General features: G+C 47.7%; 8 protein-coding genes across 8 annotated transcripts; 3 read left to right on the forward strand and 5 right to left on the reverse strand.

Moving 5' to 3' along the window:
* Nucleotides 1-1,687: 1,687 nt before the first annotated feature.
* Nucleotides 1,688-3,398, reverse strand: BDV38DRAFT_277340 (SET domain-containing protein; the record flags this gene model as incomplete). Its single annotated transcript, XM_032058462.1, has 4 exons — nucleotides 1,688-1,771; nucleotides 1,841-2,423; nucleotides 2,484-3,010; nucleotides 3,102-3,398. 4 exons carry the CDS (start codon nucleotides 3,396-3,398, stop codon nucleotides 1,688-1,690), a joined length of 1,491 nt encoding a protein of 496 aa, XP_031919377.1.
* A 369-nt stretch (nucleotides 3,399-3,767) lies between these two features.
* Nucleotides 3,768-4,300, forward strand: BDV38DRAFT_277341 (uncharacterized protein; the record flags this gene model as incomplete). The annotated part of the gene is made up of 2 exons (XM_032058463.1): nucleotides 3,768-4,178; nucleotides 4,289-4,300. 2 exons carry the CDS (start codon nucleotides 3,768-3,770, stop codon nucleotides 4,298-4,300), a joined length of 423 nt encoding a protein of 140 aa, XP_031919378.1.
* A 43-nt stretch (nucleotides 4,301-4,343) lies between these two features.
* On the reverse strand, nucleotides 4,344-6,400 carry BDV38DRAFT_65501 (Ygr210 GTPase family protein). Its single transcript, XM_032063707.1, has 11 exons — nucleotides 6,267-6,400; nucleotides 6,149-6,206; nucleotides 6,070-6,079; nucleotides 5,701-5,969; nucleotides 5,538-5,631; nucleotides 5,454-5,485; nucleotides 5,190-5,401; nucleotides 4,930-5,135; nucleotides 4,690-4,872; nucleotides 4,513-4,633; nucleotides 4,344-4,449 (listed from the first exon to the last, which is right to left on the reverse strand). The coding sequence occupies exons 1-11, from the start codon at nucleotides 6,300-6,302 to the stop codon at nucleotides 4,423-4,425; spliced, it is 1,248 nt and encodes a 415-aa protein (XP_031919379.1). The 5' UTR covers nucleotides 6,303-6,400; the 3' UTR covers nucleotides 4,344-4,422.
* Nucleotides 6,401-8,833: 2,433 nt separating this feature from the next.
* BDV38DRAFT_233370 (uncharacterized protein) lies at nucleotides 8,834-9,546 on the forward strand. Its single transcript, XM_032053123.1, has 2 exons — nucleotides 8,834-9,035; nucleotides 9,093-9,546. The coding sequence occupies exons 1-2, from the start codon at nucleotides 8,922-8,924 to the stop codon at nucleotides 9,405-9,407; spliced, it is 429 nt and encodes a 142-aa protein (XP_031919380.1). The 5' UTR covers nucleotides 8,834-8,921; the 3' UTR covers nucleotides 9,408-9,546.
* Nucleotides 9,547-9,837: 291 nt separating this feature from the next.
* Nucleotides 9,838-11,485, forward strand: BDV38DRAFT_233371 (uncharacterized protein). Its single transcript, XM_032053124.1, has 2 exons — nucleotides 9,838-10,634; nucleotides 10,688-11,485. The coding sequence occupies exons 1-2, from the start codon at nucleotides 10,587-10,589 to the stop codon at nucleotides 11,396-11,398; spliced, it is 759 nt and encodes a 252-aa protein (XP_031919381.1). The 5' UTR covers nucleotides 9,838-10,586; the 3' UTR covers nucleotides 11,399-11,485.
* A 579-nt stretch (nucleotides 11,486-12,064) lies between these two features.
* On the reverse strand, nucleotides 12,065-16,374 carry BDV38DRAFT_233376 (uncharacterized protein). Its single transcript, XM_032053125.1, has 4 exons — nucleotides 15,389-16,374; nucleotides 15,068-15,329; nucleotides 12,775-14,945; nucleotides 12,065-12,720 (listed from the first exon to the last, which is right to left on the reverse strand). Exons 1-4 carry the CDS (start codon nucleotides 15,773-15,775, stop codon nucleotides 12,328-12,330), a joined length of 3,213 nt encoding a protein of 1,070 aa, XP_031919382.1. The 5' UTR covers nucleotides 15,776-16,374; the 3' UTR covers nucleotides 12,065-12,327.
* BDV38DRAFT_233380 (50S ribosomal protein L30e-like protein) lies at nucleotides 16,373-17,715 on the reverse strand. The gene is made up of 2 exons (XM_032053126.1): nucleotides 17,319-17,715; nucleotides 16,373-17,149 (listed from the first exon to the last, which is right to left on the reverse strand). The coding sequence occupies exons 1-2, from the start codon at nucleotides 17,632-17,634 to the stop codon at nucleotides 16,770-16,772; spliced, it is 696 nt and encodes a 231-aa protein (XP_031919383.1). The 5' UTR covers nucleotides 17,635-17,715; the 3' UTR covers nucleotides 16,373-16,769.
* A 3,509-nt stretch (nucleotides 17,716-21,224) lies between these two features.
* On the reverse strand, nucleotides 21,225-24,090 carry BDV38DRAFT_267277 (FCH domain-containing muniscin-like protein; the record flags this gene model as incomplete). The annotated part of the gene is made up of 4 exons (XM_032056560.1): nucleotides 21,225-22,379; nucleotides 22,729-23,120; nucleotides 23,206-23,837; nucleotides 24,065-24,090. 4 exons carry the CDS (start codon nucleotides 24,088-24,090, stop codon nucleotides 21,225-21,227), a joined length of 2,205 nt encoding a protein of 734 aa, XP_031919384.1.
* Nucleotides 24,091-24,505: the final 415 nt, after the last annotated feature.

A 24,505-nucleotide genomic window follows, 5' to 3' on the forward strand; every position in this document is an offset into this window, starting at 1 on the left:
CAAGCCGCTCATTTTCTTCCTGATCGCCTAGGCTTCTCCGCATCCTTCACCACGGTTGCGGACAACCATGGGAGTTCGTTTGGAACCGCCGGTTCTTATTCGGGTCGAAGCATCCGCGGTCTTCCTTGCATCTTAACTGACGAGTCCGAGTACGATGTACCAGAGTTCAACTTCTCAGCCACCCGCCGAAAATATACCGGGAGTTTTTTGAATTCAAAAAGCCATGCGAGCTCACTAGGGCTCAGTTTAGTTTAACTCTTAAATTAAGCCCTCCAGTTAGATATTCTAAGGGCCTTGATCCTCGTAATCTACATCGTGCCACGCCATTTCCCCATTCGTTCATAAAAGGAGAAAAACGCGGGGATTCTCAGGAAACTTTGCACCGGCGTAGTCCCTGCCATTGTGATTGATTGAAATTTTAAGAATAGCCTTGGTTCGGGATCTTATGTGGTGTTTCTGTTCCGTCCTTGCATACTTGTTAGCTTCCCTGTAAGCAGGAAGGGTACAGACTAGAGTATGGTTAGTACTTCCCTGGGGGCGATGAATGCCTCATGTGGAGAAGGAGTTGTTCCAGAGGTCCTTAAAATAAAACGTCACGGTTGCTCGGTACACCGAATGAGGCTTTAGGTATTGTTCACAATTTTCAGACAGTCAAAAGGCCTTTTTGGAGAATCAATCCTTTTGGAGTAGACTCCGAGAGATTCCCGAGAAAACTGCAGAAGTGGACCCTAAGGCTTCCAAAAGGGGATTGCTCTTTGTTTTCTTTTTTTTTTTTTTTTTTTTTTTTTTTTTTTTTTTTTTTTTTTTTTCGGCCTTTAGATATCTTCTCAATTTAATTTGAAGGACCAAACACTTACGGGTCTGGGGATGACGGAGCCGTCAGATTACCGAGTGACCAATTAGAGTAGAATCGAGGGATTGTTTCTCAACAAATGCCTGGTGCACCGTCTATTATTATCGCTGCCGCATTAGACGAAAAATTAGAGTCACCGTACATGCCTGATACAATGGATGGTTTCGTTCATTTCCACACTCGGTCTGGATCCCTGCATGTACTATTTGACGCTAAAGCATTACTAGACTCAAAATATGGCAGACTATGTTTTCATGGCCAGGGCTTGCAATTCAGGGTCCCTCTCCAGTCAACTCGAAGAATGGGTCACCAAAGATATGCTGTACAAATGGTTGACGCGGTCTTGATTCAAGTTGACCATGAAACTGGCACATGGCTACATACACCACATGGTTGACTGGAACACGACCCCAATCAAGAGACAAGAAAGAATATCCCCCTGGGGTAAAGAACATGATTGGAACCCTAGTCCGATTGGCCCGCATCACGTCATAGAAGTTAGTTAACGCAGCTCGAAAGAATTCGCCTCTGGCTGCTGGCACGATCTCGAACCTTAGGGTAGCCATTGTGAACTTGGAACTCCGCCAACTCTTTCTGCTGCTTTACCCCAACTGGGGTTTCCCCACAATCCACGTTCATTTTAATTGAATGATCGACCTTCCGCAGTGGATATAGTGAAACTCAAACAGGCACCGGTTTCGGTATGGATTACTGTAAATGTTGCTAATAGCTAACAGTGATCGTAGAGCAACGTAGCAAGACCAATGACTCAAGCACAGTGGCGGATTGGGTGAAATGATGCCGTGTCTTATTGCCATATACATAAATTGATGATCACGAGAAATCCTCTTCGTCATCATCGGCCTGCTGCTGGGTGAGATATGCGGCGACCGCCTCACTCGCCATAAGATCCTGTCTCTATAGACGGATGATGGTCAGTGTCCGCCCAATTGTGGCCCACAGAGCTAGTCAGATTACATCACTTACCTGCTGAACCATATCCTCGATCCCTTTCTCCAACAGCTTCCCCTCCAACTCACGCAGGCTGTTAATTGTATTATACACCTCAGGCCTGAAGAGTGCAAGCATATCCTCATTGTGATTGATCTCCTCAACCATGATCTGAGTTTCTCGAAGAATGAGAAAATGAGATTCTAGCCGATCCAGTACAGTCACCACAGCTCGAAGCTGGAAGATATCCCATAGAGGGTCCTTGACCAAGAAGGCTTTAATGTCATTGGGATCTTTGATCTCCTCGCCTTTCCAACTGACCTTGAGTTCTCTACCCCCATCATTGGTCTGTAGTACTTCAAATTCAAGCCCGTCTTCTTGGTTCACGCAAAGCCACCAGACAAACGGACTATCCCAATCAGTGCTGCCCCTTTCCACCGTAGGCGCATCGAATAACCGAAGTCCTGGCGGTGCCTTGCAAACTCGTTTCTTGGCCATAATCAATGGGTCATCTTCGGGGATATCCAGATTGAGAAATATCTGCTTGGCACCTTCTCTCTCTTTTTCGAGGAATCCATACGAGAATATCATCTCCGATGCTGGTTTGTCGCCCCCGTACCTGTAAATCACCACCACCATGAGTCGTGCTTCTGCTACGAGATTAAATATCAAAACTCACGATATAGTAACTTCCTCATCAGATTGAAGTTTCCGCTCCGATCGTAGCTGAAGCACCGCATTGCCTTCCGTGTCCTCTTCGTATAAAGCTTTCACAATATCCTCAGATGCATGGTTAGCCATGTCAATGCATGGAACCATTGCATGGCCAGAGCTTGGCAAATCCACCATACGCGATCGGTACATAGCATCAACATATTTCCAGTCATCCAACGTGAGTTTCCCCGTATCTTCATCCCACCAATGCTTGCGACACCATGATATGTTCTCGGTTGATTGGCGTAAGAGTTCGAATTCATTCTCGAGTGAGGCGATCTTTGCATCCACCGCCAATTTTAGAGATGTCCCCCGCAGAAGCTCCCGCTCTTCAACCGTATAGAACGTAGGTAACGTTATTGAAGACGGCAAATACTGTATATATTCGGTCCACGGGTTGGACACTCCGATACGATGGTGCTCATCCGCGAAATCCGGACTAGAGTATGTAATCTGGAGGATTAAGAAGATCAAAATCGCACCCCTAGCTGTCTGTTCATATCAGCCCATACTCTCAACACAAATCTCTCATTAAGCTCCCAGTAAATTCCCAACACCTAGCTGAAAGATAGCATGGACATACTCTTCCGAAATCGCCGACGGCATCTAGTACCTCGCGCAGATACCGATCTGACTTGGCATGGGTTTCAACCAACCTGAGCGACAGAATCAAGTCAGAGGGAACTTGAAGAAGAGTCTCCGCATCTACTCCTCCGGTCTCCGAGCTCTCATTGCACTTCTCTCCTGTCGCTACTATCGCGCATCCCTTGTCTATGCCATCTTCGGTTTGCAACTTGCGGAAAGTGACCCCGTCGACGGAGATGCCATTGAGCCTCGTCCAAGCAGAAAGTGTCTCAGTGGGAAGATATTCACGCTTCATATTTCCTCCGCCTCGTAATTTACCTCCGATAAACGTGTATTCATACGCTTGGAAAGGTGTGAGAGTCCACTTGAGGTCCCCACCGTACGTTGCTGCTTCCTTATCGATAAGGAGAGCGGTATCAATTCGAAGCCCTAAGCCCTGGTTTCCTGAAGCAGGTGGTCAGTAGTACGATTGCAGCATGTAGACGTCATAAGACCGGGGTCGAGATGATGCACTCTAAAACCAGGCTTTACAAAATGTAGACTCTGTATTTGTTCAAATATATAATCTTCGCAGATATATATGCCGTATATGAAAAGGCTATTTCTGTACAACATACTTTTTTCTGGATAATCTGAATCCCCTGCCATAAATCACAAGCCCAAGATGCCGAGCAGTTCACGACTCCCTACTCCAACTTCAAAGCTGCATCATCTGCTCACGCCACGGCCGCCACGTCTCTGCTTACTTCCGCTTTATTCCGTGTGGCAGCCAGCAGCGTTCCACACGCCCGGAAGCGTGCGGGTTCGCCTCAACAGCGGCATAACTCAAGATTGGAAAGGAACATCAACAGACGACCACGCTGTGGACCGAAGCAAGAAGAATGATAACACAGATCCAACTGTTGAAGGGGCTTCTTCTGGTATGAAGGACAGAGAAGAATTTGAGGGAGTAGCCCAACGTGATAAGCCTCAGGCGGCGACGGAGAGAGGAGGATTGAAACATTGGAAGAAGGCTAAAGAAGAGCATCCTAAGGCACCTGAACCGATTATTGGAATGAATGATGAAAGAGCTCAGGTATGTTTTCAACCCTTCAGACCAGTGACAAATAAGCTAGGACATTCCTGGGATAAAGAGTCGATACCTTCCATCAGGACCAGGTGACTGACTATTGATATCTTTAATAGAAGGGTCATTGATCTGAAAGTTGGGTTGCTTTTCTGCATGATTCATTTTCGGCTATGTACTTTGGATAACCGCCATAAGCGTTATATTGTTCGTTCCTAGTCATATCAACTGTATATAAATTGAATAATGAAATCTATCGGCCAGGCTTGAAGGATAGCACCTAAAAAAAACGATGCGGGTTAGCGACCGGTATTGATATAGTTGTAGAAAGGTTAGCACCTACATCATGTTTTCCTACTTGTACAATTTCATCTTCCGAGACGCGGATACCACCAACGCCCTCGATGTAGGAGATCGGTATATCCCCCATGACCTTGTTAGCAACATCGCCAACCGTAGTGCCCCTACTCGGTGTCAGATGGATTAATGAGGTGTGGGGTTTGCCATTAGCATCACTTACTTCTTGACCAGAACACAATCGCGGAACGCTGCATCACTTCCAGCTCCTGACGCGAAAGTGTGTACGTTCCTGACTGGGAAGACTGGAACCAAACCTAGGAGCTCTGCGGCACGCGAAAGGCATTGTACAACTCCAGTTGAGCCAAAACGATAGAGTACCATGTCTTTTAAGTTTTCGACACGACTAATGTGATGTCCATGTTAGCCAGACAGATACTGCACAAATGCTAGGGTGACCTACGTCTTCAACTTCTCATCCATCTCCTTTAAGCCACCGCCGTCCGGTTCGCCCATCTCTATGAGGTCTTCTCGCGTATCTAGGAATTCGCTTCCTTCGATGTATTTGATGTAACTTTGTTTCGCTAACCTCCGAAGAAACACTTCTGATATTGCCGAGCAGAGAACAATGGACTGAGGGTCCTGCATCTTGGCAATTTTGCTGATATTCTAAAGTCACTCTTGTCAGCATCGATCAAACACCAAACGGGAATGCTGACAAACCTTGTCTGCGTCAGGATGATCGATTTTGTTTAAAGCATAGACCGTGGGGAATTTTTCATCGATAAAAGCTTTGACAACCTTCTCAACCGTCTCATCGGACCAGTCCTCAAGCGGCTCCTTCAAGCCTATCCGATCTAGGCAGCGTGCAACAATCGTTGACGTACTTCCATAACCGGAGAACTGCCCCTGTAAGGTGTCCACGGCCGTTGCCTCTATTGTAAGCGTCAGTATGCAGGAAACATTTGGGAATTACTATAGACAGACTTATGGCCATGTGTCTCCTCTTGATGGATCCCCTACAAGAATCATTAGCACTGACAGCTTAGGTTCAGGTGCGTGTCGATTTACCATTTTTGCATCAAGTTTCCTAGCACCCAACGCACAATCTCAGAATGTAACCATTCAATATCTTGTGAAGGATCATAACCTCGAGTTGCTTTGCCTGAAATACACACAGACCTGTTAGCCAATATATTTCAACAGCGTTTGCGAAACCGCGAGAAATCCTGACCTTCTGCATCTGTGGTTCCACTAACATCAACCACGTGGATCAAAGCATCTGCATGACGCAAATCATCCAGAAACTTGTTGCCCAGCCCTCGACCTTGATGCGCGCCTGGAACGAGACCTGCAACGTCCAAGAGCTCGATGGGAACAGAGCGTCTTCCTTCTACACAGCCCCCATAATTCGGTTTGCACTTATCAGACACACCATATCGCTGGCATGCACATTCTATTTGGAGGTAGCCAATGGCGCGCTGAGGATCGATTGTAGTGAAACTAAAGCTCACTGATTAGACGTCTTCGGACAGCAAGATTTGGACTATTGGGGCCGGGCGTGACGGAGCGATATGACGGAGCGCATTGTGGTTTAACTTACGGGAAGTTCCCTACATATAGAAAATGTTCCGGTCAATGCACATATACTTTTGCTACATAGCTAACAAAGATAACCTTACCAACTTTCGAAGTAGCGTCTGTCAAGCTATTCAGCGTTGTCGATTTTCCGCTGGATGGCTACATGCCCCTCAGTTCAGGTCAGCGGCGTATCTTCCGAGATAACGAAGAGTAGCAGACCTTTCCAACCAACCCAATCAATGGATCCCTGGGCATACTAGCAGATATCTGGGAGACAAAACGTACAATAGAGAAACACAACGGCAGAACAAGAGTCTATTCCTGTCTAACAACATGCAACCAAAAAAATCATTTCGCTTGGTAGCGGGGAACTGATGGACAGTTTTGGCATCTTGTAACGGAAGGCGGTCTACCTTCATGTCCTAAGATTGACTAGCGTTACTGTTCTGGGTATAGCGTGTTGAAGCTGTTACTGATTTCATTTCCTCAGTTAATACTAGTATCGACAACATACATGTGACTAGTGCTTACTGTCAACTACCAGTAGTACTAATAGTAGTACTACTTAGAAGTACTGCATGTAGTACTGAAGCAGTGGAACACAGCATGTGGTAATACATGCAGTTTTGTTAAGAAAATATGCCGTGTCCAAAGACTGACTCAAGAGTGCATCGTTACTACTATACGATACGGGATATATATTTAAGTACTTATCTGTAGTGGTTCTATATCAACGAGCCTATACTCCATACTCATCAGTCGCTGTTGTTTATCATAAGACTGGCTAACATAACAAGAGAGACCCTTCAGACTATACGCACAACGATTTTCAATATCAGTCCGGCACTTTTGTCCTGTGGTCATAGGCTTCAAGGGACGACGGTGATGAATATAGAATATGGGCTCACAGGGAGTCTGTGAGTAGCAGCCTGGCTCTCTATGACATTTTCTTGCACTTTGTACACTACTAGATCTGCAGTTGCTCTCGCATACTACTGAGGCCCCCCTTACTCTTCTGCCAGTCTGTTACAGTTCTTCTTTATGCCTCGAAAAATAGTGTTTCACGAACCCCAAATTCATATGTCATTGCTTCAAGGATTCTTCATGCAGCAATATAGAACCAAGACCTTGTAAATGATGTGATACGAGCACTTGGTATTGAGCCATTCAGCGCTGAATGGGTCGAAGTCTTTAGAACTCCATCTGGATGATCAGGTGGCACAGGAGTTTTAGAAATATGGAAGTTCGGAAGGGTGCATATGTAACACTCCAACAGCCGAAGAAATGAAACAAGAAATGAAGCTATATAAGTCCCATTCATCTGTCGCTCTTCAATAAGCCCCGGAAGCCTCAACCTACACATTGATATTACCATCATCGAACTACAAGCGGATCTCCCCGAGACCTACTTTGTTTATCTTTGAGTATATACTAATCAGTGAGCTTTGTATTTACTAGCAGAAATCCCTATAATTCGCTGATATGGATGCAAGGTTGTCCGACTCCGCCATGCATTCTATCCTAACATCGCTTTTCTTTAGCGCTCTGGCTGCTACTGCGGCAGTTGGTAAAGGATATCCTGCGCATCTCCATAGATAAGGTGCTCACTGTAGCTAGACAATACCGAACCAGGCACCCAAATGGGGAGCCCAACTGGAACAGACCCCATACCTGCACAAGGAAACTGCTTCTGGAGTGGAACTGCGCCTTTCTGTGCGGGAAGTTGTGACAATGCTACTCACTGGGATTGTGGCACGTCGAGTTGTGGTGATGGTGCATGCTGCTGGATAGGCATCAAGAGACATTGCTGCCACAAGTCCGCATCCCCAAGCGGCTGCCCAGCTAGTGGATCAACAACCATCATATTCTAGATGCTCTAGGTATATTCAGGGCGGATCTACAATCTAGTTACTAGCTCCTGCTGCCATTAAGTCTTGTAAACTCGAATGTCTAATCTGGCCTGAGACAACTTGTGAGTCTCAATGTATGGCTTTAGTGTCCTGTAGTAGCGAGTACCGAGCCTATTCTCAACATAATCTGTGGCATACTGTCCGCGAGCAGTTCGGACTGAACTGTAACTCCGTATTCAGAAGGAATCGCGTAAGCCTCGATATACTACGTTTTCCTCTTCTTTGGTACTCCAGAGGTCACAACTTAAGAAATGTACTCTATGCCTAATGATCTCATATGTGTGAAACTGTGATAAAAAAGCTAGATAATTTACCCCTGTTTCATCATATTACCTGAATTGTGGTCATGTATATACATGAAGAAATGCGTCATCGTAAATCCATACGTACTGAATGAGTGATGAAAGAGGCCCATCGCAGCGTTCTTTGAAATGGAGAATGACATACGATGACTTGCCATTCTAGGGCTAAGCTGATCACCATAGAATTAAAAATAGAATTGAATGATTTAAGGAATATTCTCAAGTACTAACGTGGAGGCTAAATCCGTATGAAGTCAGGGCGTATCCGGTGACGATCGCTAAGGTACAATTTTGAAGCAACCAGGAAGCCCATTAAATCAAATTCCGATTTGATCTCACCGCAAGGCATTTGATTGGATCGTTGAATATTCGAATTATGTATTCGAGTCCCAAGGGTTCAGTGTTTCCCCGCCGTGCTGTTCCCAGGGTGGGTTTCGCATCATCCAAAGCCTGGACATCAGCTAATGTCGTCATAGGTGCAACAACGTCACCAGTCTTCACATCATGCACCGAACAACAAACATATAAGTACCCCCAAACTCCTCTGTAGATGAAGTTTCTTTTCATCATAATCAAAATAATCGTTCGATTAATTCCCTCTGCAATCTACCAGCGTCGACCACAGATCAACCAGAACCCCTTCTTACACCACTTCACACAAAATGTCTGACCAAACATTCCATACAACCACTCAGGATATCCGCAAGCCTGAATCTAAGATCTCCCAAGCCCACCAGGGAAACATCCCTAAGAACTCAGATGTCTCGGCTATGAAGGTAAGATTGGATTTCAGAGGTGATCAAGTTGCGAACCCTCACTAATAACTCCCATAGTCCCTCCTCAGCGAGAACACCGACAAGAAGCAGCAGATTGAACAGACCAAGTCCAACCTGCCTCTACCTGATCAGCCACCAGTCGCTAGCGACTGGAACTCATTAGACCAGAGGACAGTCAACGTTGGCTCTGGCCGTCACCAGGCACCTGTTTCTGGCGAGGGCAACAGCGCTCTGAGAGAGCCCGCAACCGCTAGCAGCAGTGTCCGTCAAGATGGAGACGAATTGCACAAGCAAACCCAGCCACTGGGCAATGTTGGGCGCCAGGGGAAGGACAACCTGAGTGATCTTCCCAAGGATGCCCTGGCACGGTAATTTATGATTTTGGGAGTTTGATGGATCATGGATACCAGTCGTGGTATATGGGCGTTATACATCATGAGCGCGATGATTTTGTATTTTAGTAGCTATTAACGCATACAAATACATGAAAAGTATATCTGAGACGATTCTACCTCTTTTTCTTTTTTCTTTTCTCTGTTTAAAAATAAGCACCGTAGTTGTGTAATACCAAGATTGCTCATACTCGTTAAACTCATCTGGCTTAATCCGTACGAATACTCCAGATATTGCTATACCACAATATGGCTCGGGCATCTCTTTTGTTTAGGCTCTTTCACACTTTAGTCGATGCATCAGAGTTACATATTTACTTCGAAAGTTGATGAATACCACGTGACCATTGGGCCCTAGACGGGATGACACTTTGCGAATCGGGTTAATCGAAAAGTTTAACACAGGAGCAGGAAATTCTAATTCAACCACCCAGCCTTCATGACTTCGAAGCCGACATGCTAGATCGTCGATTTCTTTTCGCTAAGGATGTGAAACAAAGGCAGTTGCTCTGCGGTCGTCTCGGGATATGATGGTATCATACCCCTTCGTTGTTGTTCATGCAACAGGGATTGGTGGTGGTGACAATGACGTCACCCGCATTGTGTTACTACGCCATAGTCTGGTAGCATTTCCACAGGGATGACATTCATCCAGCATTCGTTAACGCAATCGAGAAGACCACGGAAATCACACCGAACCCGGCAGTAGGGTGTGTGGAGAGCCGACCCTGTCTGGCTACACGATACCATAGGCGGTAGGAGGGCCATCCAGATCAGCTTCTGGACAACTAGGATCCCGGATAAAGTGGGCTCTTTCTTTCTTGTCATCGAGCTAGATCGCCACTGAAAGAGTCTCAGAATTCGGGAGCCGTGCTTGTTGACGTACCTGTTGGTTGTCCGCTGGGGCCTTCGACGGTCTCTGGACATGGTGGACTTTTACCGTCAGAATGACATCATCCAGGTTGATGATCTGAATATCATAGTTGATGGCATGAGATGCCAATCCTATATAGCATTGCCATCGCACTGCTCAGGTTGTCTTCGTCAGATCATTTGAAAACAGAAATCTACGATACTACGATATTCAACACTTCAAACTACTTCAATCCCATCTGCAGCGCCGAAACTTTACGCAAGATTTATACATACATCTATCATCATGGATCTTCAAGGACAGCCCATCGGTCAAGGACCCCGCAGCACTAAGGTATGTTTGCAAGCCCGAAATAGATGTAGAAAACCCTGGCTAACGGCTCCCAGGTCACCACTGATCCTGAGGCTTCCCGCAACCCCATCCAAGAATCCTCTGGACCAGTGGCCGGAGACTCTCTTGCTGCCGAATCTGCCACCAAGGGCGGCGTCTACTCTCAGAACCGTGGTGCCCAGCCTCTCGGTGTGACTGGCCAGCAGTCCACCTTGAACACCAAGGACACATCAGCTGCCTCCGAGCTGCCATCCGCCCCAGTTGGTGCTGCTCGTGAGAACCTCGACAGGCAGGAGAAATACCCTGAAGCTCTCGGTGGCCAAGGTGACTTCCCTGGCCCCCATCTTTCTACCTCGGGCTACGTTGGTGGTCCCACCGGTTCGAAGCAGCAGCAGCAGCAAGGAGCCCAGAAACAGTTCAATGCCTCTCAGAACCAGCAGCGTGGCACCGCCAACGCTAGCGGCAGTGGCTACCAGACCCGGTCCAAGACTGGCACTGCACCATCATATGCCCAGGACGTGGTCGGTGACTTGAGCAGCAAGAAGCCCCACGGCAATAACTTGAAGGAAGGTGGTTTTGATGACAGCAACAATGCGAGCTTCACCACTGATATTGGCGGCGAGAACGACCCTGGCCGTCTCGCCACGAAGGGCTTCCAGCAGAAGCAGACAGAATCCGGACCTACCGCCACACCGGCTGGCCGGGAGCAGAAGGGTGTCGACGACCAGCACTGGTACCAGTCTTTGCAGTCTGACCAGCGCGCTTAATTAAATAATGACTTTGACGGACGGTATGAAGAGCTCATAAGCGGGTATCTTGTGTTATTTTCAACTCCAGCCTCTGCAGAGATGGCCATGTACTATAGATAATATGAATTAAAAAAAAATTCATGAAGAATTAAACTTCCGTCATAGAACTATAACCCTCGATACACGGGCAACTCAGCTTTACGATCTCTGTCCTGGGAAGTAGATTGATTTTATCTGCGACAGCAATCACTTCTTAATCAACATATTTTAAACTGACGCAGATGGAGCTACGTCAGGCGGAACCAAATCGGCTTTCCCACTTATACACTGGAGAGGACATCTAAATAACCGATGGCAGTTCTAAACAACATATCCAAAATTGCCTGCTAAGATTTCAAATTACACAATATCAAGAAAAATCGAAAAGTTTCATTTCCGCTATTCAGCCCGCGCAACTCCAATCCCAAAGCAATCGGTAACGACACCATCCCTCCACCCAGAGGAGTTCAATCCCACTTCCAGGAATGACCCAGGTTCATATCTACACAAGAACAGTTCAATCTAGCTAGATCAGTCAACTGATAATCGGTCAATGCTGGGAACGGCATATTTTTTATTTTCCTTACTTCGTTGCGATTTGATGGCCGCGCGTTGGGGTGTCGTGTGGATCATTCGTTAGTTTCCATCCCTTGCTGATAGACGCTTGTTTTGTGGAGCTTACGGGGTGGAAAAGGTTGAGGCCTTGAGTAGGGGTGTTTCTGCAATGGTCTAGAGAGGATAGAGGCGTGTGTGTTTAACCAAAGAGTATTCAATGTGGATTTATGGATTTATACATTTGTGGTTCAAGGTTTATGTATTCAGTTATTAGGGTCGCTAGCTGTTCTCTATAGTATTTGCTAGAGAAGGAGCCTTGATTTCTAGGACGAACAGTGGTTGGAGTGTTCGGACTAGAAGTTCCACTGCTTCACCCAGTTTGCCATCAGTTCAGTCGAGATCGGTGTCATCGACTTCATGGTAATGCTCGCCTCCTTTGTCTTTTCTACTTCAATGGGAGCCGACAATGCCCCTTCCCCTTCCACCAGCCCTTGGTAAAAGCCAAGTAGCTTCAATGCGGGCTTCGCCGCAACCTCTGCTGGTGATGGGTTGGTGATACTCTCCAACTCATTGACCCATTCACACATCTCAATTGGCTGGACATTGTAGCGCTCCTGAATTGCGGGCAGAAGGCTTTCCCACGAAGTCGCCGATGGGTTGACTAAGTGGAATACAGAACAGGTGGAATCCGTCTGGCTTGCGCTACGTGTGTGAATAAGCTCCGTGATGATAGCAGCAAGTGTGTCCTATCCATTTATTAGCTGAGAAGGTTAAGGTAGAGAGGTTGTGTCGCAACTTACCACTGGGGTCCACTCTACTGGCATTGATCCTAAGGTACGAGGAATCTTGCCAATCGCCTTCGATGTGGCAACAATAAGTGGTAGCCATTCCTGCCTGTTCCACATCCCACTTTCAGTTGTTGGGCCGGCAATCTGTCCTAGGCGTAAAAGCGTTGTTGGTACACCCGCTTTCTGAGATGCTGCCAGGCAGATACGCTCGCAAATATGTTTTGCTTCGGCATATCCCTGACGCAATGTAACGTCACAGTCCACTAAGGGAGTTTCAGGAACGGATGGTCCATGTGTGAGGCTCCATCCGCCGATGGTCCCAATAGAAGACATGAAGAAGATGTGAGCATGGTGTATGCTCTGTATACTGAAGTCGATAAAATGACGGACACCGCGAATGTGAACATCTTCAAATGAATCAACAGAAATGTTGAAATCCATTCTCCAGGCATTGTGGACGACTGTAGTTACTGTGCGGAGCATCTCTTCGTACTTGGACCCGCTAAGGCCGAACTTCTCCTCTCCAAAAGATGCCACAAGGAATTCGACTCGTCCTTGACCGAAATCATACTCCAATCCCTTTTCTTGGAAACTCTTTACTTGTCTATCTTTTGCCTCTGATCGATTCAAGCAGTACACCTTGACGACAGAAGGATTGCTCAATAAGGCATGAAGCAGGTAATTCCCGAGCGAGCCGGTAGACCCTGTAAGAATTACAGTGTGTTGATCTGTCGTCTTGCGTGTACTAACTTCGCGCTCAGGCAGGTCATCCGTGTATTTCTGCACCAAGGCATCAATTTTTTCAGATCGCGACATCATGCTCTGCTCCGAATTGCTAGCGATACCGTATATAAACTTGGCCAATTGTTCGACAGTGGGATTGCCGTATATATGCTGAGCTGTGATAGCCCTAGATTTAGTCGATGGCCGACACGAACATATTGAACCGTGGAACGTTCGGCCTAGCTGCATTGTCTGCAAAGAATCGAGCCCCAGACTGTAAAAATCTGTCTGGTCTGAGAATGAGGAGAATCCAAGAGCGTCTGAAACCACATTTCGGACAAATTCCTGAATACCAGACAAATCAGCTGCTTCTGGTATTTGATACTCCATGATTTCATCGCCCTGTTTTGTATAAATATCCTCGATCTCCTTCTCATAGTCGCGAGTGACAAGTCGCCGCTGTGTGCTCCCTTTGGGTGTTATCTGAAACGGTTTGGCTTTAGATGCTACGCCGATCTTGTTTTTCATGATCCGTCCATGGGCTGGGTTGATACGGTTCGCATCTTGAACTGTTGGCCAAATTTGGGCGATCAAGTCCTCAATTGGACTGTCTTCACTCCACTGATTCCAATTGGGTTCAACAAGTAGAGCTGGTTGAAATTTGTTATTGCCTACAACAACAGCTCTCGCAACCAGGGCATGTCCCTCGATGATCTTCTCCATCGTGACTGGGTTGAACTTCTCCCCGTTACTGAGCGATACAACGTCATCTAGACGTCCACGCAGCTTCCACAGGTTTGGCTTGGTTGGATGCCGTGTGTACACATCCTTCGTATGATACTCGTCCAAATCAGGGAACGTGTGGAAGATGGGCTGTAGGAATGGCTCATAATGTCTGTGTATGACCATTTCATACAGGTCGTCATCCACTAGCTCCATCTCGATCCCATTGGTCGGCCACCATTCGAAATACTCCCAGTCTTCCTTATCTTCGGGAGCTAAGGAAAGTATAAAACCAGCTTCTGTCATTCCCATGAAGCCCGTCAGCGGGGTGTGTTCTCTGATCTTACGACCGACCTCAGGCGAGAGAGAAGAACCACCCCAAAACACGTATTTCAAGCTCCAGAGGGCTTCCATAGAGGTTTGTGATAGGGTCATATCTTCTAGGATGCACGGTGGTAGCAATATCGCCGTGGGCTTGGTTGCATTGAGCATAGAAGTCAAGAACTCAGTCGATAATGGTTTATCTGGGGCCACCACGCAACGAATACCGTGAAAGACAGATATGATCAACAACGAGAACCCCATGAGGTGAAAGAATGGCGCCGCAGCCAAGATAACGTCATCTTTGCTGAGTCGATCAGGTACCCCCGAGAAACGTTCTGGGGGGATAGGAACATAGGCGCCGGCATCCAGAGCACCAAAGTAGCCAAATGTCAGTTGGATAGGCTTCGGGATTCCTGTCATTTGATGAGGAACATCAGTTGTCGATCTAGAGGTATGGCTTCTTGTACCAGAGTAGGTTTGGTCATGGTTGCACATTTGTACACCTTAAATCCATACTATGACAGTCACTACTCACCAGTTGTACCAGAGCTGTGGGCAATAAAGGCCACATCATCCTTGACTTCTTCAAAAGTTTTAGCAAATGGATACGGCGTTGTAGCTCCCCGGAGAATCTCTGTTGAGGCTGGAATTTCCACGGTCGTTAAGTCAGGTCGAAGAGCCTTTATTTCCATTGCTCTCTGACCTCTCTCCGTACTATATGCCAGTTTCGAACAATTGGTGACTTCAAGGAGACGAAGATGTGCTTCATCTGAGTTCCTAGTCGATGAAAGTAGGGGCTAGCAGCTCCCTGGTTAGTATCAATTTGACGAAATTAAACTGATCCACCATCTCTCACCTTATAGCCCGTCTTATTACACGCCATTACCATCACAAGATAACGTATATCATTGGCACCGAGATAAGTCAATGTTTCCATGGTGGAGCTACGGCCAAAGGCCTCTACAATCCACCACGACATATAATTCACTGCATGAGCAAGCTCTCGGAAAGTCAAGTCAAAGAACCCATCCGAGATCTCGGAGCCCTTAGGCACAGCGCAGACTTTCCTCTCTGGATCTCGCTCAGCCACATCGTCGATGACCTGAACCATAAGCCTCTTCCCAATAGGGGCGATTTCATGCTCTGCCATGATGGAATAGTGTGCCAGTAATGGTAAAAAAAAAAAAGACTGAGAATTGAAGGTGCAAGCACTGGAGAGGGGGGGGATGTACAAACTTTTCATTGTTGTCAACAAGGAGAGGCAAACCTCCTGTTTAACTCAGCAATTTATCATCATTTTGATTGTCCATTTAGGAATGCCGCCTGCAAAGGACCAATTGGCTCATGCAAGCTGCAGACGCGGTTCTTTGTTTGAGGGCTTTTCGGCGATGCTCGGGACACGAATGATAGCATCTAAACTAGTAGCCACAACAGACACTAATAAGCACGTTGACGTATTGGGCACATTGCTATCTTTGTCAGAGATACCAATTGAATTGATAGGGTGATGTGAACCGATTCCTAAGATATCATACTACATGTCGGCGAGACACCTGACCAACCAAGCCAAGATATATTCATGCACTTTTCAAGGGAGTATAAAGAAAGGCAGCGCATGAAATGCTTAAGAGCCGCAGTTATGCATAAACCACGTAGCTGGAGGGTCCCGATTCAACTCTATAGTCCAATTGGCGTTGTCCGATGGGTTGCTTGCTCCAAACCACATCTGTGGAAAATTGGTCAGCAGGAAGACGGTCCTAAGTCTAGAAGTGGTCGATTTCCCCCAGTCTACTTAGCTTAGTTTTCTTTGTACGGAGTAGCAAACGCAAACCTGCAAGGCGTTATCTGCAAGGAAAACAATAGTTTGAGATCTTAGTATAGGACCAGTGTCACGTGTACGACCGTTTGCCACGCTCGCTGCGAGGAGTATAAAATCACCGGCATTTTTGCGAGACTTTCTACATAACCAGAGCACTTGGTTGAATAGAAAAATTTCTATTTCCATATTTCCTGCCTTTTTTCGTACACCGATTTGAGAACGCCAGATTTGCAACGGACACATCATAAAAGATCAACCCAATGAACACGTCCCAAAGGCCAGACCCCGAAGACATGCACTGTCTTGTCAGACATCAAAGTGGAACTGTACAGCCATAGCAAGCGACAAGAACATATAAAGAAGCCTTATAATTAAAATAACAAAAACACATAACGAAGGTTAAACTCGTTCAGATTTTTTAAAGGTTAACCTTCTTGGCTTCCTTCTGAACGAGCTTGACCAGCTCATCGTACACACTGCTAAAGTCCTCATCATCTGCTGATTCACTCTTCTTGCCCTTTGCGGCCGACTTGGGAACAACCATGGTGACACTGGTGGGGCGCTTTGTTGCGGCAGAGTTACCGAGCTCAGCTCGAGATGTGACGAAAACGTAGGGAATGCCATGGTCCTCACAGAGGACAGGAATATGCGAAAGGACATCCATTGGGGAGATGTCGGCAGCAAGAATCACAACTCCATTGGGAGTGCCGGTCGGGGCGTTAGGTGCGGGAACGGGAGATTTCCGGAGAGCCTTGACGACTTCCTTCACACCGCGCTTGAGGCACTTGTTCACGGCAGCTACAGTAGGATCATCATATTAGCGTCATTGAAACGAACTGGAAGCTTTACACATGACAATACGAATCATAGACGAATTTTAGATTGTAGAAGTGAAATTGGCTCGGTTTGAGGCACGAGGCACCATGCGCATCATCCGAAAGTGGGTTAACCTTAAGATTTAACTTACCCTTCTTCACACTCTTCAACACCTTCTTTGCCGACTTGTCTTCCACCAGAGGCTGGGCAAATGGCACGAGGGCGCCAACAGGGCGGACATCGACATCCATCACCTCAGTCTCGACATCGGCAGTGGCTTCCGCAGCGACAGCATTGTCAATTCCATCCAAAACCTTAGTCGTAAGCTCTTGCTCAACCGCATCGGCGAGAGCGGTCTTATCCTTCTTCTCCTTCTTGTCCTTCTTGCTCTTGTGGACACCCTCCTTCTCCGAGCGCTTTTCCTTCTTCTCGCGCTTGTCCTTCTTCTCAACCTTGTCCTTGGCCATTTTGAAGTCTGGTATCACCCGGGGGAATCGAACAAAACGAGGAGGGACAAGAGCGGCAATCGGAGGACGGTGGGCGTGGGGAGTAGTAGTTTATCGGTCACTTTTGGAGGCCGCAAAAATTCGAAATCTTTCAAAATTTCGGCGCTAATCCTTTCCGGGAACGCGAGCTTCTGGCGGGCGGTGAACGGTGCTGACTCATCCAGTACCGGATCGGGATGTTCTATTCGCCCTTCCAAAACAACAAGCCGGCATCGAATTGCTCCGTACGGCTATTCCTTCACTGCTTGCTTGACTCGGTCGAGTTGTGGGAGTCAACCTAAGGGAGCTTGAGGTAGCTTCTATCGGGCCCTCACTTAACTTCCATGACCTCTTTCACAATCGATTAATCATTGGTTTCCGTTAACTTGCATAGTCAAAGGTAAATAAGCAACATACCTTGCGAATCTTAAAACCTCAGAGGCACTAACGAGCTTTAGATGAACTCAAGTAGGAATTCACAGCTTTCTTGGGGCTCGCCACCACGGAGTGCCTCGCCACTATCGATTCCCCCGGCTCCAAGTCCTTTGCGACAGTCCATTCGCCCCTCCCAAGTTTCAAAGCCTGGTGAGCTCCAACCCTTGGCGGCGGATGATGCATCCCATACGACTAACTCCCTTACAGACACGGAAAAGGAAGAGCTGCGTGTCCAAGTCAACACTTTAAGATATGAACTGGAGAATATCAAGCAGGAGCGGGATTTGATGGTACTGCGCCATGAGAAAGAGCTTCGGGATGTTCAATTAAAGGCAGACGCAGACTTCAGGAAGGCACAGGTGTGTACAAATTATGGTACTGGGCAATCATAAAACTGACTGGACTTCCTCTGTAGGCTGCAGAATCTGCCAGTCACCGCGCCAATCACAAAAGCGAGTCTCTCGCCAAAGAGTTGAAAGAGGCTCAAGAAACAGCGCTGAACGAGAAAGGCGGCTTTGAGCGGAAGATCAGAAGCCTTCAAGATCAGAACCAAAGCTTACAGGATGATGCCGATGATACGAAAGCCCAGTTGCTGGACCAGGAGAGACAAGCAAAATATCAAATTAATGAACTAGAGACTATTCGCTCATCCCTCCAGCGAACACTCGAAGAATTGCAAAACGATCTCCAGAGCGCCAGGAATGACGTACAGAATACCCAAGAGAAGTTGCGTGAACGAGAAGCGGATGTTGCCAACCTGGAAACTGAGAATATACGACTGAAAGCCGAAGGAAGCGATGCAGAGACGGTAGCTGTTCTCAAAAGAGAGCTTTCAGAGCAGGTCAGCCATATCAGGAATTTAGAGACTACGAATCGGGAACAAAGTGCGGAGTTGCGGCATCTTCGAAAAGTGCAGAAAAACGTTGAAGTGGTGGAAGAGCAGAAGAAGTCACTCGAGAATCAGCTACAGTTGATGAAGGAGGTGGAATCCGAGTTGGGAACAATTCAGATCCAGAAACAGATGCTCGAAGACGAGCGGAGGTCATGGACCAGTCTTCTACAGGACAACGATGAACAGGTCGAGATCGACTCGCCAGAAGCAGTTGTGAAGGCTCTATTGCAGGAGCGGATTGAGAAAGCAACATTCGTTGATAAACTTGGCAACGTCGAAGCGCAGTTTCTGGAAAAAGACGAGCTGATAAGAAGCTTGGAAACCGAGAGGAGCCACCTGCGACAGGAAATTGAAAAGCTTCGGAGTAGCAATGCTGCAAATGGAGGAGCCATGGCCGAGAGCAGAATTCGGGCAAGGCTAGATCGCCAGCGGGCGCTCGCGGTGAAGGAGGTTGAGTATCTTCGCGCACAATTGAAGACTTTTGACACAGAAGAGGTGACAATGAACGCGGAACAAAGCCAATTCGACGAGCATAAGTCAGAGCAGATCGCCAATCTGGAGAAGATCGTTGATGAATACAGACTAGAACTGGAGAAAGCTCACGAGGAACTCTCAAAACGGGAGCCTACTGAACAGCAGGACGCAGAACCTCGGGGTGTTAAGCGGCCTTTGTCCCCTGCCGAGAGCGATGCGGAGAACGAGCGTCTTTCTATCTTGTCTCGGAAAAACAGGACATTGCAAGAGTCGCTCTCCAAGTCTGAACAGGCGTCAACTCTCCTACGCCGAGAGCTTGAAGCTACCAAATCCCAGCTTAAGTCTCTCAAAGCCAAGTCACGCACACGCGTTCTTGAGCTCCGTGATAATCCCACTGCGCAAGCCGAGAATCTCAAACTCTCCACCATCACAACCCTCAAAGCTGAGAACCGTGACTTGCTTGCCCAACTCCAGGGCGACCACAGCAGTGTTAAAGCTGTCCCCGTTAGCACCCTAGAGAGCCTAAAGCTAGAAATCCAAGAAATGGAGCGGGTCGTCGCAGATAAGGAGAAGCGCATGCGACGACTAAAGGAAATATGGACTGCCAAGTCATCCGAGTTCCGGGAGGCCGTTGCTTCCCTGCTCGGATACAAACTAGACTTCCTCCCCAACGGGCGTGTACGAGTGACATCTATGTTCCACCTCTCCCCCGCCTACAGACATGGCGACGGCGACGTCCCTTCTGACTCTCGAGGGCCCGGCAGCATGGGCAATGGCGAAGAAAACTCTATCATTTTCGACGGAGAGAACGGCACGATGAAGATTTCTGGTGGGCCGAATAGTCTATTCGCTATGGAAATCCGACCCCTCATCAAATTCTGGGTCGAGGAGCGGAAAGATATACCCTGTTTCCTGGCTGCAATGACGTTGGATTTCTATGATAAAACTACACGAGCTGCTCGGATGTAGTCGACCTTTCCAGTTCTTGTTTTCACCTTCTTTTCCATTGGTCTCTTTGGTTTCATCACCGATGTCAATGGGTATAGATCGGCTGTTTCATATGTTACTTTTAGCGATTCCCCGGCACAGAGGTGTCACTGTGTCATGTTTTATCTGATCATCAAGCCTGTATTACTATGAAGACAACCATGAATTTGAAATACAGTATCATCTTTGGTTTAGAGAAACGGTCATTAACGACGGCATTGCTGCCTTGATACCCAAATCGTCTGAAAAGCGGCACTGCTAAATACATACGTTGCTGGTATTTAGGGCATTAATATGCACCAGGCTATCCCACGGTGAGAACCTATTTACAGGCGAAATGCCATGCCTACTGTCCGGAGGGTGGCTATACACACAACGATTACTGCGACACAGGGAAGCAAGAGAGGGAAAGAAACGAAGAAAACGAACGTGACGAAATCAATGGACCGAGGAGACGATAGATATATACCTCGCACAAAAGGAGATAGGAAAATAGTCAAGAGAAGGGCAGAGAAAGACTGGCAGAACGAGAGTAACATACAAAGTCGTGGGAGTAAATTATGTGCTAATATGGCGGCAGGTAGTGTCAGCAGACAAACTTTTGGAAGGCGTACTATTCCAAAGAAATCCGACAAAGACAGTTACGGTGGTATCTTGAAACTGGAACGGTCCGGCGGGTTGCGATCATAATTTGTTCGTAGAAAGTGCAAAGGAATGTGCTGTTCTCGGGACACTGAGGTCCTGATTAAGGACCATCGGCTCTTTAAGGTAGCACAACAGTCTGCTAGGTAGAGACATATTTGCCTCCAACCAGCTTGCGAGCAGTAGGGACCTCTTTCCATGTGAGGGAGGGTTGAGTATCGTCATGTGCACCGGAGTCTTCGTCCGCAAAAGGATCAGGTCCTTTTGGCGTACTCTCCTCTGTTGGCGACGCGGCACTGATCCCCAGTCGCGAGCCAGCATCAGGAGTGTGGACCTCGAATTTTGCGTCGACTTTCCCTTTTCTTGGCCAACTAGTTGGCGTTGAGAATCGAACCAGCAACTTGCCGTCAGATCCAGTTTTAACTTCGAACTCAGGCATCTTCCAGGTCACTGCCGAGTGCTTGCGACGGAAGGACGCCCCCGTATTAGGATACATCACAGCACTCGTGGCATGGGCCACTTCTCGCCCTTCCTCAGGAGATGTATCCAGGTTCACCGTTAGAACTAGGTTCTTAAGGGTGATTGATTCTCTTGGGGAGGAAGATGTAAACGACGGATTCAAGGAATAGAAGATGATGACACTAGCCTGATGTTCCTCAATGTTCCATACAGGTTTGAAAATAACCGGACAGTAGGCGGAAGAGTCGGATGGGTCAACATGAAGTTGGTATTTGAAAGCCACTGTCGGTGAGGGGCGAGCAATTGTGGGAATATGTATGCTGTACTGTCCTCTCTTTTCATCCGATAAATCCTTATCTTTCTCTTCATTCACGAAATGAGGATTTGCAGCTACCTTCTCCAGCACCTGGAAGTTTTCTAAACGAACTGTGGTGTTCGCCTCGGGGGTTCCGTTGTATGCTAATGCAAGCTCTCCGATGACGGATGACTTGGTTACAACACCGTCGGAGAACCATGCATTAACCGTTTCAATGATAGACGCGTTCAGACCTGGTTCGTGGAGATCAGGGTGTGCAACTGCACCTGAGCTACCGTGCAAGGTGTGCCCCGAGCGAACCGAGGTTGTATCCGACAGAGCATGATCTTCTGTTGCAATGCTGGGAGAAGCCGCATGCTTTGATGGGAGACCCGGCGAAACCGGCATAGACACGTCAGACCCAGATGGTAGAGTGGGGACATCACTACCTTGCGGTGGATTAGGAATGAACACTGTGTTACGGACGTCACGCCGGCCGCGCAAGGTCCCTACATTGCGTCTCACACCACTCTGCTGGGCTCGCTGGATGGTCAGACCGTCAGCAAGGTGCCAAAGGGGCATGTCCATATAACACTCACCAGTCTCAACTGATTAGCCATATCGTCCATTGCTTGCTTAGCTTGATCTTCATCTTCAAATATAGGCTGATCCCGAATTGTTAGATTGATGCCAGCTTCCTCCATACTATAGATATGATTAGCCACTGATTTTCTGGGGAAGATTTGAGATTCCCATACCCAGCTGCTTCTCTCTGTGCACGAGTGATCTCATCAATAGTCTGAGGTGGTTCCGAGAATCCTTCGGAGTCGATCCGTGGCTGTTACGTGAAATTAATGGTCTGAAATACATCAGTCGTATCACTACAGCTTACCTGGTTTGAGTCACTGATAGCAAAACCTGTCTCAGCAGGGGGCTCTGGGGATGTTGTCCCGTTTGTTGGTACTGACTGAGTGGCCGGGATAGAGGTCATCGTACCGTGGCCTTCGTGATCATTGGTTTCGCTGGGGATGCGTGTAGCTTCATTGTGGCTTTCCTGAGTAGTCAATGCAGTACCCGGGCGTTCCTCATCCGGTAGTGACTCGGGGATTTGCAGGTCCCGAGAGTCTCCCCGTTTGAAAGACGCAAAAGGGCTGCGGTGTTTCTTATCCGAAAAGAACGCAGCCCCTCCTGAGGGTTGTATTATGCTCTTCCTTCTATTCATGACGGTACCCAATCGCTTGAGTCCGCCAAGGGGTGTGCTATGGCGGGGTTGGGGCTCAGGTGCTATACAAAAAGTAAGTATCATCGATAACGACATCCAAGACGTTTGAGAGACAACAGTCGGGTCGGTCAAAAGGACAGTACTTACCAGGTGGTGTTCTGACAGGACCAGAAGTCTCTGAGCGTTGACTAGCAGTGTCATCATGAAGGCGTGGAGGTGGTCCAGAAGGTGCTGCTGCAGGGGTAGGAGAGGTCTGTTGCCTCAATACAACCGGCCTTCCCCCATTGACCTTTTCAGCAAATGTTTTGATTTCGTCTGCGGTCTCCACATTGAGAAGTACATTTAAACAAGTTTCTGCCGCTTGACGGCAGCGCTCAACCTGATCCGACTCGTGAGTTTCCAGCTGGGTGAGCGCGTCTCGCAGATGGTTAAGTCGACTCTCGTCAGCCGCTTGGAGCTGTTCAAAAGCGAAAGGTGCCCTGGACTCCCATTCCTGCCTAACTCCTTCAGAGGCAGCAACCGCACCAGCCAGCTTATCTGCACCCTTCGGGCCTTTCTCTCTGGCTTTCTCCACCTTTTTGAGCGATGCTTCCAAATTCTTCGCAAGAGTTGCAAGATCGCTCTGGACTCCAGGCAAAGATGCCAATTCGCGGTTCTTGGTGTGGTAATCCCTTAGAGGGCGTTCCACATCTTCCTCGATCTTCTGTGCGAAGGTTTCGTGCGACGAGGCCACCATTTCCGTGGCATTGACGATACGTTGCCATGGTATCTGGAATATTCTATTTGGCCAATTGACACCACGTTAGAGAATTGGTACTCCGAGTGAGATATTCTAATGCGACCTGAGCTTACCCTAGTGCCGCTCCATTATCCAGTTGCTGGCGCGTCGCAAGTTTCCGTAACCCTTGGGCGTATGCTTCTTCGACGCGGCGTCGCTCCTGTTGCGCGGATCAGGATTAGCTTGCCCAATCCACGTCACTGAACTTGAAAGATGCCACTATCATACCTGCAACCAATCCGCGATGTCGGCATTGATCTTGTTGATGAGGCGAATGCGGTCGTTGAGAACACCGGTAGCTTGGCCTGGCTGCAAAGAGGCCTGGGGGTAAATATATCAATCAGCGAAGATCCTTAAGCCCGGTAGATCTAGATTGGGTCATTGGGAGGGGAAGAGTGTCTCGATCTTACCAGCAAAGCTGGATACTCCTGCCGTGAGAGATCCATCATTAAATACACATAGGTCACAGCTGTACAAGTAGATGAGGGGGGCGGCGCATAATAAGGTCCAGCCCGTAGAGATGCGAAAAAAAACCCGAAAAATGAGTGATTTGTTAACGAAAGAGTGATGTAAGTCCGAAAGACCAATGCAAGTCGGTAAACGTGCAGTACAGCTGCGGGATGTGGAGGAAGGAAGAGGAAGTGCTATGATGACGATGACGGGTTGCAA

The sequence above is a fragment of the Aspergillus pseudotamarii genome, assembly GCF_009193445.1.
Source record: "Aspergillus pseudotamarii strain CBS 117625 unplaced genomic scaffold BDV38scaffold_2, whole genome shotgun sequence".
NCBI lineage: Eukaryota > Fungi > Ascomycota > Eurotiomycetes > Eurotiales > Aspergillaceae > Aspergillus > Aspergillus pseudotamarii.

Excerpts from the sequence above, each read along its gene's own strand:
- BDV38DRAFT_233370 (XM_032053123.1), top strand. The coding sequence starts at position 8,922 with ATGTCTGACCAAACATTCCATACAACCACTCAGGATATCCGCAAGCCT. Across the intron at positions 9,036-9,092 it reads CAGATGTCTCGGCTATGAAG|TCCCTCCTCAGCGAGAACAC; the intron begins GTAAGATTGGAT and ends TAACTCCCATAG.
- BDV38DRAFT_233376 (XM_032053125.1), bottom strand. The coding sequence starts at position 15,775 with ATGAAAAGTTTGTACATCCCCCCCCTCTCCAGTGCTTGCACCTTCAAT. Across the intron at positions 14,946-15,067 it reads CCACAGCTCTGGTACAACTG|GAATCCCGAAGCCTATCCAA; the intron begins GTGAGTAGTGAC and ends ATCAAATGACAG. Across the intron at positions 12,721-12,774 it reads CAGTAGAGTGGACCCCAGTG|GACACACTTGCTGCTATCAT; the intron begins GTAAGTTGCGAC and ends ATAAATGGATAG.
- BDV38DRAFT_233371 (XM_032053124.1), top strand. The coding sequence starts at position 10,587 with ATGGATCTTCAAGGACAGCCCATCGGTCAAGGACCCCGCAGCACTAAG. Across the intron at positions 10,635-10,687 it reads AAGGACCCCGCAGCACTAAG|GTCACCACTGATCCTGAGGC; the intron begins GTATGTTTGCAA and ends AACGGCTCCCAG.
- BDV38DRAFT_233380 (XM_032053126.1), bottom strand. The coding sequence starts at position 17,634 with ATGGCCAAGGACAAGGTTGAGAAGAAGGACAAGCGCGAGAAGAAGGAA. Across the intron at positions 17,150-17,318 it reads GTTGAAGAGTGTGAAGAAGG|CTGCCGTGAACAAGTGCCTC; the intron begins GTAAGTTAAATC and ends ATCCTACTGTAG.
- BDV38DRAFT_65501 (XM_032063707.1), bottom strand. The coding sequence starts at position 6,302 with ATGCCCAGGGATCCATTGATTGGGTTGGTTGGAAAG. Across the intron at positions 5,632-5,700 it reads TGGAACCACAGATGCAGAAG|GCAAAGCAACTCGAGGTTAT; the intron begins GTCAGGATTTCT and ends TGTGTATTTCAG. Across the intron at positions 4,450-4,512 it reads TACAAGTAGGAAAACATGAT|GTGCTATCCTTCAAGCCTGG; the intron begins GTAGGTGCTAAC and ends CGTTTTTTTTAG.